This window comes from Phyllobates terribilis, unplaced genomic scaffold, assembly GCF_046119375.1.
Source record: "Phyllobates terribilis strain yellow unplaced genomic scaffold, ASM4611937v1 Scaffold_7__3_contigs__length_470593459, whole genome shotgun sequence".
NCBI classification, from domain to species: Eukaryota; Metazoa; Chordata; class Amphibia; order Anura; family Dendrobatidae; genus Phyllobates; species Phyllobates terribilis.
The window spans coordinates 85,881,861-85,896,707 of record NW_027362767.1 but is presented as its reverse complement, the minus strand read 5'-3'; the positions used below and the strand labels follow the sequence as shown (position 1 = coordinate 85,896,707).

Genomic DNA, 14,847 nt, shown 5'->3' with positions numbered 1-14,847 from the left:
TTCCTGCGGTTCGTTGGTCACAATTGCATTCAAGAGCCTTTCAGTGGGATGTGTTGTACAATAACGCAGCTTTAGAGGGGCATCTAGACCGTAAGTTTACGCTAGGTCCTCGTGCCATATGGTCCCTTCGTTGGTGGTTACGACAAGACAATCTTGCTAAAGGGGTTCCCTGGGAATGTAGTCCAACTGCAGTCTTGTCCACTGATGCAAGTGCTACAGGTTGGGGAGCTCACTTTGAAGGGAAATTAGTGCAGGGAACCTGGTCAAGCAGTGAGCAACAGTTGTCATCAAATGTTAAGGAGCTTCTGGCGGTGCAGCATGCGTTCAACGAGTTCCTTATATATTTTCAGGACCAGCATGTCCGTGTACTCTCGGACAATCAAGTCACGGTAGCTTACATAAACCACCAAGGGGGAACCCGCTCAAGAAACTTGATGAGGGTAGCGAACGCACTTCTGCTGAAAGCCGAAGATCTGTCTCTCTCTTTCGGCTACTCATCTAAAAGGCAAGGAAAACATCACAGCGGATTTCCTCAGCCGTACTTCTGTAAAAGAAGGAGAGTGGTCCCTAAATACACAAATATTCTCCAGAATCGTAGAAATGTGGGGCCTTCCGACTGTGGACTTATTCGCAACAAGAGCCAATCGGAAAGTGGAAAATTTTTGTTCCTTAGACCCCAGAGAAGGACCCCTGGCAGTGGACGCCTTTATGGTTCCCTGGAGATTTCCTCTGGCATATGCCTTCCCTCCCATGATCCTGCTCCCAGCGGTGATAAGAAAGATCAGGGCAGACCGGGCCAGAGTGATACTCCTATGTCCCTTTTGGCCCAAAAGACCGTGGTTCCCTTGTCTCCGGAAGATGTCCATATCAGATCCCTGGGTTCTTCCGGAGATTCCGGACCTCCTCACTCAAGGGCCACTTTCCCATCCTCCAACCCCGAGTCTACATTTAACGGCGTGGAATTTGAGAGGGTGTTATTGACCAACAAAGGATTCCCCGCAAATGTAGTGAATACTCTCCTGGCTAGCAGAAAACCTGTTACCACCCGTATTTATGCCAGGACCTGGAGGAAGTTTCTGTCCTTTGCAGAAGTTAAGGTGGAGGAGGGGCCCCCTATTGGGAAAATTCTGGAATTTCTGCAGCGAGGCTTAGAATTAGGTCTCACTACCAGTACCTTGAAAGTACAGGTGTCGGCGTTGGGAGCTTTATTTTCTTCCAATATTGCAGATAACTATTGGATAGGCCGTTTTATAAAAGCTTCCTTTAGGTGTAGACCCATTACCAAAGCAAAGATGTCTCCCTGGGATTTGAATTTTGTCTTAGATGCCTTGACCAGTCCTCCTTTTGAGCCACTAGATTTAGTCTCCCCCAAAATTATTTTCCTAAAGACGGTCCTGTTAGTAGCCCTAACTTCAGCCAGGAGAGTCAGTGACCTACAGGCCCTTTCAATATGCCCTCCATTCACGCAAATTCTGTACGATAGGATTATATTAAAACCTGATCCAGCCTTTCTTCCTAAAGTGGCCACTCGATTCCATAGAACCCAGGAAATAGTTCTCCCAACTTTTTGCTTTCCGCCCAAAAATCAAAAAGAGGAGAGACTTCACACTTTAGACGTTAGGAGGTGCGTACTAAGGTACTTAGAAGTATCACATGGCTTTAGAAAGGATAAGTCCCTATTTATTTGCTATCAGTGGGCTAGGAAGGGTTGTAAGGCCTCAAAGGCTACAATCGCTAGATGGATTAAGGAGGCCATTTCCCTCGCATACTCCTCAGGGGATAAAGAGATACCGGAGGGATTGAGGGCGCATTCTACCAGAGCGGTGTCAACCTCCTGGGCGGAGAAGACAGGGCTTTCCATTGAGGAGATTTGTAAGGCTGCCACTTGGTCTTCTCCCTCTACCTTCTATAGGCACTATAGATTGGATCTGGGTGGCTCTGCAGATCTCACTTTCGGGAGAAGGGTGCTTCAAGCTGTGGTCCCTCCCTAATTTAATTCGTCTCTGTAATTCTCTCACGTGGTGCTGTCATGGACGACCGAATAAAGCCTTAGTTACTTACCGGTAACGGGATTTTTCGGAGCCCATTACAGCACCTTTATATTCCCTCCCTTCACTGGTGTTGTGCACTCCTGTAGATCTGATTTCTTTTTGTGCACCCTTGTGGGAAATTGATGAAAAGTAATGTACTTAATGTGATTATTTTTTGTTATAACTAACCTTGGCGGTACTCTCATGCTCTGTTAACTAAACTGAGGCGGGAAGAGAGGGCTGCCCTTTTTAACCTGTAGGTTTCCTGTCCTTGATGGGCGGATCCTCTCTCTCACGTGGTGCTGTCATGGGCTCCGAAAAATCCCGTTACCGGTAAGTAACTAAGGCTTTCCCACTTACTTCTAGCCCACAGGCCTCCTCTGACTCCAGGAATTCTTCTTCTGGAAGCAGGGCTGCAATCAATCCAGGGGACATGAGATTCATAAAAACAACCAAACTTTTACTGGGTAACTGGCGGTATTTACAGGCAGGCATAAAGGATAAGGCCCAACGAGTTGTCATCTTTCCAACAGGTACCGGACACAACTTCAACCCTGATTCTCAGTGTAGGTAGAGCATCCCTCTTGCTAACTTCTCTAGCCCTAGGGATTCTTCTCCACCACTAGCAGTATATTCAGATTCCATCTCACTACGCCTCTGAGAGCTTGAGTCCAATATCTCCTGCAGCTTAGCAGGTAGAGTGCGCCCCCAGGCCCCGTTGTCTGTCTCGAAGTTTCCAGGCCGTCAAGCGGACTCGTGTGGAGGGGTTCTCTGGCAATCCACTGCCCCGATGTACTAGGCCCACGTTATCCCTAGCAGCCCTTAACCTGTGACTGCTGCTTGTCACCTCTCACTACTCACTGTCACTTCCTGAACTTGACACTAACTCTCACTTGCCCCTCCTCCATCTTGGACGGCCGTTAGTTAACCCTACCTAGGCTAAACTGGAGCCCCAGAGGGTTCTACCTTCAGAAATACACATTTAACCCCTTGGAGGAGCTGGAGGACGCCGGACTGGAACCGCGGTGGTGAGGGGATCGGCGTCTCTGCCAGGCAGGATGCAGAGACGCCGACGCTACGGTACCCCCCCTTTACGCCCCCTCTTCTTTAGGCCCGCAATAAATTTTTCTAGAAGACGAGGAGCATGAATGTTCTCCCTGGGCTCCCAAGACCTCTCCTCAGGACCAAACCGCTTCCAATCCACAAGAAAGATAGTCTTTCCTCTTACCCTCTTGATGGCCAAAATGTTTTCTATCTCAAAGATGTCCTCAGCGGAGACTGTAGCTGGAGTGGTACCTGGATCGTCAGAGAAAGGATTAAGGACAACAGGCTTGAGCAGAGATACGTGAAAGGAATTGGGAATACGTAGGGAGGCAGGGAGTTTCAGCTTGGATTTATTTGGTTCAGAATCTCGAAAGGACCGATGAACCGCGGGCCCAACTTGTATGATGGTATCTTGAGACGGACATATTTGGAGGAAAGCCAGACCTTGTCTCCTGGACGAAATAGAGGCGGATCCAGACGTCTCTTATCAGCATGCTTCTTAATCTGCTAGGAGGACTGAAGAAGCGCAGATCTAGTGTCTTCCCAAATCACCGAAAATTCACTGACAAGAGACTCCGTGGCAGGATTGTTCATTGAAGAGGAGATGAGAAATGGAATTCGGGGGTGTCGACCGTAAACCACAAAAAACGGAGACTTAGTAGAGGACTCACTCACATGGTTGTTATATGAAAACTCGGCCCAAGGCAGAAGTTCTACCCAATCGCTATCGTGAGCGTTGACAAAGTGCCGAAGAAAACTGGTAAGGATCTGATTAATCCGTTCCACTTGACCATTGGACTGAGGATGATAGGCCAAAGAAAAATCCAAAGAGACATCCAGCAGCTTGCACGTGGCTCTCCAGAATTGAGAAGTGAACTGAACTCCTCGGTTTGAGACAATGTGGAGGGGTAAGCCGTGGAGACGAAAGATATGATGGATGAAGTCCTTTGCCAGCACAGGTGCGGATGGAAGACCAGGCTGAGGGATGAAGTGATCCATCTTGGAGAAACAGTCAGCGACCACCCAAATGACGGTAGAACCGGAAGTTACTGGAAGATCAGTGATGAAGTCCATAGCAATGTGTTGCCAAGGAGCAGAAGGCACGGGAAGAGGAAGAAGACAACCAGCTGGAAGGTGCCTAGGTATCTTGTTACGGGCACAAGAGGAAAAAGCCACGACAAAATCCGCAACATTCTTGCGCAGGGTGGGCCACCAATAATGTCGGGCAATGAGCGGAAGCATCTTCCTCTGGCCGGCATGACCAGCCAGTTTGTATGAATGACCCCAGAGTAAGACCCTCTTCCGATACTGAGCCGCTACAAAGGTCTTACCAGGAGGTAGACGAGACAGGTCAAACGGAGCAACAGTCATCATTCAATGATGTGTAGGGGCTCCTACTCTTGGTCAGTAGACAGAAAAGAGCGGGATAGAGCATCAGCTTTAATATTCTTGTCTGCCGGGTGGTAATGGAGGGAGAAGCTGAAACGAGCAAAGAACAAAGACCATCTGGGCTGACGCGGATTTAGTCTTTGAGCAGTCTGCAAGTAAGCAAGGTTTTTATGGTCAGTGTAGATGACCATCGAGTGCAGAGCCCCCTCAAGCAAGTAGCGCCACTCCTCCAGCGCTAATTTGATGGCCAGCAGTTCTCAATCTCCTATGGAGTAATTGCGCTCGGACGGAGAAAAGAGTTTGGAGAAGAATCCACAGGTCACCATTCGCTCGGACGAGGATTTCTGGGTGAGCACTGCTCCGGCCCCGGAGGAAGAGGCAACCTCCAGGAAGAACTGTTTATTGCTATCAGGACGATGTAGCACTGGAGTGGAGGAGAAGGCTTGCTTAAGAGAGACAAAGGCATTTTCCGCCTTGGAAGTCCATTCCCTGGGATTTGCTCCTTTACGGGTGAGAGCAGAGATGGGAGCAGTCCGGGAGGAGAAATGAGGAATGAAGAGGCGGTAATAGTTAGCGAATCCCAGAAACCGCTGAATAGCCTTCAACCCCTCAGGTCGGGGCCACTTTAAGACGGCAGACACCTTCTCGGGATCCATCCGCAGTCCGGTCTCTGAGATGATATACCCCAGCAATGGTAGGGAGGTCTGCTCAAAGAGGCATTTCTCGTACTTTGCATACAGGCGATTCTTCCGAAGCCGCAGTAGTACCTGACGAACATCCCTCCGGTGAGAGGGCAAATCAGGGGAGAACACCAAGATATGATCCAGGTACACCACCACGCAGGAATACAGGAGATTTCGTAAGATGTCGTTTACTAACTCCTGGAAGACGGCTGGAGCATTACAGAGACCGAAGGGCATCACGCGGTACTCGTAGTGACAATCCCGAGTGTTGAATGCCATCTTCCACTCGTCTCCCTGGCGAATCCGGACCAGATTGTACGTCCCACGAAGATTGAGCTTAGTGAAGATCTTCGCGCCTTTTAGATGGCCAAATAGCTCCCGAGATGAGAGGCAGGGGGTACTTATTTATGATGGTAATCTGGTTTAGACCACTATAGTCGATACATGGATGAAGAAAGCCGTCTTTCTTTTTGACGAAGAAGAATCCTGCTCCAGCCGGAGAGGTGGATTTCTGGATAAATCCCCTAGCAAGATTCTCTTCTATGTATTCAGACATAGCACGGGTCTCAGCCTGCGAGGAGGTGAAGCACCAGGTTAAGGTCGATGGGGCAATCATACGGCCTATGACGTGATAGTGTCTCTGCCTCCTTTTTATCAAAGACGTCCGCATATGACCAGTAGGGTGCCGGCAGGCCAGGTAGGTTAGTTGGAGTAGACGGAGGTCGAGCAGGACGAACCGGAACCAGACAGGACTTATGACATTCCTGACCCCAACGGAGCACCTCATCTGAGCTCCAATTCAGGACGGGTTCATGTCTTTGTAACCAAGGCAGGCCAAGCAAGAGGTAATGAGAGAGACCGGACAGCACGTAAAAGGAGATCTTCTCCGAATGTGGCATTCCCACCTGAAGAGTTACAGGCTCAGTGACAAACAAGATGGTCTCAGAGAGAAGCTTTCCATCCACAGAGGAAACAGCTAAAGGATCAGCCAGATGTATGGTAGGAATCTGATAATGCTCCACAATGGCCTGTTGAATGAGATTCCCAGCGGTTCCGGAATCCAGATAGGCAGTCTCTAAGACGCGGGTCTCATCACTGGTAACTGAAACGGACAGAGTCAAGGGCTGAGAGGAAGAACTTTGGCCTAGGACGACCTCTCCGAGTGGTCCTAGACAATGGAGTTTCCCGGTCTCACCGGACAGGAGCGGATTTGATGCTCTATACTGCCACAGTAGAAACAACTCCCTTCAGCGCGGCGGATCTCCTGACGAGATTTGACCATGTTAACTTGGTCTATTTGCATAGACTCTGGAGAAGACACCGGAAGGGATGCTGGTTGCGCGAGACTGGCCTTTTCTCACGGGTCGCCTCCTTAGAACGCTCCTGGAAACGGATGTCGATCCGTCTAGCTAATGACACCAAGTCGTCCAGAGAGGGAGGTATGTCACGACCGGCTAGCTCATTCTTGATCCGTCCGGAAAGGCCCTCCCAAAATGTGGACACCAGAGCCTCATTGTTCCAGGCAAGTTCCGATGCGAGGGTGCGGAAACGCACGGCATACTGTCCCACAGAGAGACTCCCTTGGTGGAGTCGGAGAAGAAAGGAGGCAGTCGAAGATTTTCATCCGGGCTCATCGAACACCTTCCAGAAAGCCGCAAGGAAAGCCTAGAGGTCGGACACCAGAAGATCCCCTCTCTCCCACAGAGGGTTAAGCCAGGCCAACGACTCTCCGGTAAGATGAGACATGATGAATGCCACCTTGGCCCGGTCAGAGGCGAACTGGTGTGCTAGGAGCTCAAAGTGCAGCGTGCACTGATTAATGAAGCCCCGACATAGGGCAGGGTCACCACCTAAACATGGAGGAGCAGAAAGCCGGGGTCCTAAGCCAGGTGCCACAGCGTCACTGGGTTGAGGTGCCAATTGGTTAGAGGCGGACACAGTCGGGGTGGACAGCGCATCCAAGCGAGAGTTGACTGTCCGCAGATAGGACAGGATAGTATCCTGTTGGGATCTCTGGCAAGAGACCTCTTGGTACAGGTCTGAGAGTGAAGGAGCCTGGGAGCCACTGGATTCCATGGCCTGTGCAAACTGTTACGGATCCGGGTAGTGGAACCTCTGTGCTGTGATGCAAGGAGGGACCAGAGGGGTGTAACTAAGTGCCTACCCAGACCGACCCTGGCCACACGGCGGCTTAGTCGACTCCGTGAACGAAGGAGGGACCGGGAAGGTGAACCAGGTGCCACTCTGGGACCGACCTTGTGAGAGCAGCCGACTCCCATGGGACTGATGGTTGAAGCTGACAGGCACAGCAGATGAGCACGGCCGGTAGACAGGCTGGTGATGCAGGTAGGCAAGCAGGCTTGCACGGCAGGCAGACAGGCAGGTGGGCGCGGCTGATAGGCAGGCGGGCATGGTTGATAGGCAGGCGGGCACGGTTGATAGACAGGCTGGCGGGCACAGCAGACAGGCTAGCGGGCACAGCTGATAGACAGGCTGGCGGGCACTCGAACCTGAGGGCTGAGGAGAGTGTTAGCACACAAACAACAACTTTGCACAGGCATCTCCATTTTGGAGGAGGTGTTTTATATAGGAGCAGTCCTCCAGCCATTGGCCGGAGACTCTTTAGGACGGTGCGCGCAGCCCCTTTAAGAGGGAGGGAGCGCACACGCGCGCCCTAAGTACAGTGCCTGGGGAACTGCGCATGGTGTGCGCACCCCGGGCAGATGCAGCAGAGGAGCTGGAGGACTCCGGACCGGGACCGCGGCTGTGAGGGGATCGGCATCTCTGCCTGGCAGGAGGCAGAGACGCCGATGTTACACACTAAATCATTTAATATAAAGCTACATTTCTCCACCACCACCCCTCCCCTAATATATACTAAACTCTAACTAACAGAATTAGTAATCTGATACTTAATGTGGCCATAGAAATTATTTTAGATTCAGCTAAGAAAATGAAAATTGGCATTGAAAAACATTAGTCCCAACACCGGATTGTCAGAAATAATTAGGAAGGTAATAGACCAGAGTGGTCTCTATCTCTCCTATGAAGACCTCTGTGTGAAGCAATGCAAGAGAAAGCGAAATGATAACAATTTTTTATTGTCGTCTTTTTTTATTGTTGTCAGAACTGGGAGCGCCCTGTTCCTTTCTACTGACCTTTCTTGAGGTCTGAAGCTCCTTCATACTACCTACATATCTTCTGAAGAAAAGGGAATACTCCATTGGTTTCATATTTTTGACAATTTGGAAGTTCTAAGTGTTCTGAGAAATGTAAAGCTTTTAGGGTTTGAACAGGGAGCCATCAGCCCACTCCTGGGACCCCTGTCCTTACCAGATCCCCCTACTTACAATAGAGGTGGCCAGTGTGCTTTTTCCTCTTCATTAAAGTCCATGGGCCTGATTCATTAAGATTGGCTTTTTGTATGCCACTCTTAATGATGGGTGTGGAGGAGTAAGATGCACCACATTCATTAAAAGATGCACGACACTTAATGATTTAGACCTATCATATCATTGGCGTGTGGCTCCCCAGAAATTTTACTCCATAACTTTTGGTGAATTTATTGGACGAACTTCGTCACTCCGCATCCTACCCATTCTTTGCCCACTTTGGCGGAGCTGGCTGAGACTGGCATGAAAACAGCAAATGTCTCAAACTTTTTGGCTAACTTCGTGTTGCACAAACATTTTGCTGCATTTGAAGGTGTTTTATGCCAGTATTTTGGCTAAAACTCCTTCATGAATTGGATAAGAGCCAGGCGTTATTTAAAGAAAGTCACTTTCACACCATCTCTCTACTATATAGGATCACTGAAAGAACTGGAAGCCTTAGAAGGTCCCCAAAACTACGCACCCTCCCTATAATTTTCACTTGAATCGATCGTATGGATTAAATTTACAAATAATCCCTAAATGTCAACCAAAAAAGCCTTATGCCTCCCTCCAATTAAATATATATATATATATATATATATATATATATATATATATATATATATATATATATATCCCTAGTAGTTATTGATGAATAATATTTCCATCCATGAAGATGAGATGTAGCCTTCCACATCCATTTGCTGAAATATCGTAGCTGAACTAAATCTGCACCTGTCCCTACCCATATTATTTTTTGCTGCCCACTCCCATTGTAGCTCGTAGCAGAACTCTCCTCTTGAAAACCCCAATAAAAAGGGGTGTTGATGATGGCGAATATGTGATGCCAACAGCTGTCGTTAGAGTAGAGAATACTAGGAGTTTGTATTTTTGGTTCTCTTACTGGAGGGAAGCTCGAGGTCTACAGTTCAGCTGTCCCTATAAATCTGTCTACACGCTCAGTGCTATATGCTACAGCCGATATACAGCACTGTATAAGTTTTTATTTTTTTCTAATTTGCAACATATTAATCGTAAACGTTAGTGTTGATACCACTTGTTACTAAATTCAGTTTATTTCATTTTTTTTTTTTTACTGCATTTTAACAAAAAATATTCAAAAATTCTCAAGAAAGACCACAGCAATCCTCCACCGACTGCAGCAGTGGCATCGGTAAGGTCAACATGTCACTGCTACAGCCGGCGGTTGGCTGCCATGGTCCGCAGGCAGAACTCTTATACGGTCTCTACAGTTCGTAACCTATGAATTTTTTTGCTGATGCCAGGAGAAAGATATCTTGCTTGGGACGGTGCCCACCATAGATATGGGGGAGGCACTAAAGAAAATGATTGAGGCTGTGGGCGATACACAGCTTGACCAGGATGGCTTGAAGCCAAAGCTACCATCGGTTTGTATACTCCAGGCATGGTGTGGTGGCTGCTAACGTGAGAAATGCTCTGCACCATATCTCACACATGTCATAAGTTATATTATATTACAATAGTATAAAGTAAAGGAAAATTATGTATTATGCAGAATAGATTTAATCCAACTCCACAGTGGTATATGATCACCCTCTTCACCCCATATAACCGTCACAAGTCATAATCTCCATGTGACTTTATCCATAAGCAGATAACCTCTATTATTAATCTTGGACTCATTGTTAACAATCACATCTTTTATATGTTTATTCTCGAGAAAATCTCTCGTTCCATAATGTGGTCATACATGTTAAACATACAAATTGCATCTTTGTCATTAGCATGCTTTCATTTAGAGGCAATCATGCTCTGTAACGCTTATAATTGTGCTTCTCCGTTTATGTAACTTGCCATCATTAGAAACTAAACATGCATGTGTGTGAACAGCCACCTCTCCAACCAGAACAGGGGGGAAAAAAAGTTCTACTTACCTAATAGTCCCAACTCCTGTACTGTAGACCGAAAACCATGAAACAGATGTACTAATAGCATCAGTGTTGGGCTTGGGTGCCAAGGGCCCACCAGTAATATTGACTCTGGAGGCCCACTGTTCAGCTACATGCAAATATTATTTTACATTCATTCACAGATTTACCTCTGCTTTTATACTGTATAATAAACTGGGTATTTTGATAAATCAATGATGAGATGCTGCTCTTGTCTGCACATAGTGAACTAAGTGTATTGTGCCAACTACTGGTCATGTTGAGGGGCCAATCCTACGCAGGGGTCCACCGGGGAATTCACCTGTTCCCCTGTCAGCCAATCCGAGCCTGAGCCATCTATCAGATGTCATCAGCAATCCACCAGACAGCTAGCCAGTCTTTCAATCTTACGAATGCCAGTTTGGTGGGCTCGACAAAAATAAACAATGCCCAGTAGTCCTCTGCAAGAGACTTCCCACCCAGCTACGCTATTGACACATGAGGGGCAGGAATCCAATTGAAATGCAATTTTTTTTTTCCAAATGTCACATTTTTTTGGTGTATCTTACATCAGTCCATGATTGAAGTAAGATTTCTGGTGGAGTTTTCAATTTGGTTTATTTAAAAAAAAAAAAAAAAGTGCAACCTTCTAAGGGGAATTTGTCCACAGGTTTTTGCTATGTAAGCTGAAAGCAGCATGATGTATGGACAGAGACCCTGAATCCAGGGATGAATCACTTAGTTTACTGGCTGTAGCAGTTGTGCTACAATCACAGTTTTCTCTGCTGTGCTCGGAATGCTGAGCTGTGTATAACCCTGCCCACATCACTGATTGGCTGCTTTCTGTGTACACAGTGCATTGACAGCAAGCTGCTAATCAGCGGTGGGAACGTGGTTGGATCAGAAGGCACCAGAGCCCTAGTCATGTAGTGATAATCTCCTGCTGATAAAATATTGTTTTTATTGAAACCGCAAAAAACAGTCTAGTAAGTGACACATCACTCGAATCGGGGTCTGAACCCCTACATCATGCTGTACTCAGATTAAATAGCAAAAGCCTGGTGAGAGATTCTCTTATAGGGTTTATGACTTTTGGTGTTAAAAAGACAAAAATAAGGAGCATTTTTTGGTTACTTTGCACCAAATTTATAAACTGCAGGAGCCATTTTGAAGTACAAAAAAAGTCAGTGAAAGCGAAAAAGAAAATGGACTTAATGTATGACAAATGATAATGAATCGGGGCCGAAGTGTTTGATGTGCTAAACTAATGCTGCAATCTTTCAAGAATAGTGAAGGAAACTGGGAGTTCAATAAAAGCGCAATAGGGTCTTACCCAGTGGTGGAGGGTAACAGGTTGCGAAAAGGTGCTCACCTGATGAGGTTGTGTGATACACAACAACTGTAGTAGCTCAAAATGTCAGCTGCTGCAAGACCCACGAGTGGAATCCGGTGAAAATATGGGAAAGAAATGGGTTAACCGCGCTGCTGATGATAACCAATTGAAGATTCCAGGAAACCAAAACGCGTTGATAATAAACCGTCTAAAAACCTCTTCGAAGTCATCCGACTTCTTCATCAGGACAAGCACCTGATTTTGTGTTTTGTCCTGATGAAGAAGTCTGATGACTTCGAAACGTGTAGATGATAAGCTGCATAGAAATCTCTTCGTTCTTCTGGAATCTTCAATTAATTATCAGCACCAGCGCAGTTGACCCACTTCTGTCCAATATTGATTTTCAATCTTTCAAGAATGAACTAGGGTCATTATAGAGTCTGACATTCACCCCCAGAGAGGAATGATTAGATCTGAGACAGGACTAGTCCAGAGGAGGGAACACCTTGCCTGATGAGTTCAGCTTCTTTAGCACATCTGACACTGTAGGATAAAAGTTAATTCTTTAGTGATTGCATAGTTAGTACAGCACATCAGTCACCTTATTAGAATAAAGGAATTGGCTTCTATATAGTAGTGGAGGGGAACAGTCCGGCGATCTAACAGGCTGGAGTCTTTGAGTCATATTACAGTACATTGCTGTCTGTGTTCACACATCTACATTCACACGGTCAGTTAGATAGCCTGTCCTTGTATGCATGTGCACAGATCCTTATCTTGGTGGATAATGGATTTGTGAACAAATTGCATATTGTTCCACCAGCTAAATATTGTCCTGCATATGTTACTTAGTGATGGCGTAATGAGCTTTTTCAGACATGCAATTCATTATACTCCATTGCTAAAATATTCTGATAACATATGAGAAAACTGTAGTCTCGTTACAGAGACTTAACTAGGGGTTCAGCTCAGGGGGACGAAATATCTGAGTGGGGCCTCTAACCAGTAACCCTGATTACAACTATGGTGGCACACTCATATTACCGCTATATAGTGACATAGTGGTAGATACCAGTGCTGCAGAACATACAAGTGATTACAATACAGTTATAGATAGTGACTTACAGATACTATAACATTCTTTTTCATTTTTCACGTCTTTTTCATTTGGCCCAGACCAACATGGCAACTTCTTCCAGCCAGTACTCGTCTGCAGAGATTACAACGAAGACACATATGACTTCTCACATTTCAGGCATCGTCTCCCATCTCCCATCTATTCCCAATCTGCACAAAGCCCTCATCCTGCTCTCACCCCAATGCTGAGCCGCTGCTGCCTTATGTGTCACTATTACTACACCTGCTGTTTGGCACAAAAACAATGCTCCTCTTAGTGCACCACATAATAATGCCCACCATTGTGCCCCTTACATAGTAATAATGCCTCCTTTGTGCCCTCTAGATGGTAAAATTGCCCCCTAGAAAATTTGAATGCCCTTGGTAAATGCCCTAGAAAGGTGTCCTCATTTTGTTCCTTTGATGACCATAATACTTTGAGTGACCCTATAACAATAATGCTTCTTAAGTTGCCCACTTAACATTTAATAATGTCTACGTAGTTCCCCAATGTTCATCTTCTCTATACACAGTATGGTGAGCCAATAGCTCTCTTATATACAGTACGATGTCACCACTGCTCCCCCAAAATACAGTATAATGACCCCACAAAAGCCCTCACACTGTATAATGACCCCAACAGAATCACTCACACTGTATAATGACCCTCACAGTAGAAGCCACACTGTAGAATTGCCCCCACACTGTATAATGGCCTCCACAGTAGTGCCCACACTAGCACTCAAACTGTATAATGGCCCCCATATTAGCTCCCACACTGGATAATGGTCTACACAGTTAGCCTCAAACTGTATCATTGACCATCAGATTAACCCCTAAACTTTATAATTGCTCCCTCATTAGCCCCACACTGTATAATGGCCCCTACATTAGCCTCCAAACTGTATAATGGCGGTCACATTAGCCCACAAACTGTATAATGGGCACTGCATAAGCTCACAAACTGGATAATGTCCCCCACATTAGCCACCAAATGTATAATGGGCCCCGAATTAGTTCCCAAGCTGTATAATGGCCCTCACATTAGCCCTAAACTGTATAATGTCCCCCGTATTAGCTCTCACACTGTATAATGTCCCCTACAGTAAGCCCCAAACTGTAGAATGGCCTCCTCATTAGCTCCTATACTGTATAATGGGCTCCCCATTAGCTCCTATACTGTATAAAGGGCCCCACACTTTATAAGCGCCTCCACAGTAGTCCCTATAATGTATGAAGGCCCCCACTGATTCAGGGTTACCAATTATTTATGATGCCCCCACAAGTTTTAATTAAAATAAAAAACATATAAAAAACATAAAATCATATATTTGCCTAATCCAGGATCCTGACATCTCCACCGGCGAGGCTCTAGCAGACCAATGCGCTGTAATAGCGCCGACGCACATGCAGAACGTCAGAGTCCCGGCGTTATAATATCACCGAGCCGGGACTTTGACATTGTGTGTGTGCATCGGTGCCTCGACCGTTCTGTAGACTGCAGGCTGAAAGCGACCTGTGGTCTACAGTGCAGGGAAACCGTGACTCCCTGCTCTATCAAAGGACTTAGCTGAATCAGCGGGCTGCACACGCCGATACAATTAGGGGTGGCGTAGCTCTGGGTGGGCACCTTGTAGCGTGGGGTGCGGGTCGACTGCACCCACCGCCCACCTGCTGCTACGCTATGGCATTGTTATAATATGTTGTTTGCATGACCTTGTCTTACTTGCTTATACTTTTTAAATGGTGTCAACATGTTTAATTTCAATGCTTAGCGATATCGGTGGTGATTTGTGTGTTTACATGTCTTATATAAGCTCATGATATCTCTGTTTAATCTCTGCTGTGGTTATGTTGTAGGCAATTGTCCCAGCACAGTTTGAGACTCGCATGGCCAGTGGACTGGTAAAAGGTCATGCTTATTCTCTCACAGGAGTTGAAGAGGTATAGTATAAAATATTCTGGCCA

At 46.6% G+C, this 14,847-nt stretch overlaps 1 protein-coding gene across 3 annotated transcripts in view; it reads left to right on the top strand.

Moving 5' to 3' along the window:
• Positions 1 to 14,847, top strand: part of CAPN3 (calpain 3) — a 210,998-nt gene that overhangs the window by 87,244 nt on the left and 108,907 nt on the right. For 2 of the 3 annotated variants that reach the window (XM_073638927.1, XM_073638926.1), the window contains exons 6-7: positions 9,807 to 9,929; positions 14,740 to 14,823. In XM_073638927.1, the coding sequence (XP_073495028.1) occupies positions 9,807 to 9,929; positions 14,740 to 14,823 (207 nt within the window). The remainder of the gene's footprint in view (positions 1 to 9,806; positions 9,930 to 14,739; positions 14,824 to 14,847) is intronic. The other variant, XM_073638928.1, reaches the window with a different exon arrangement.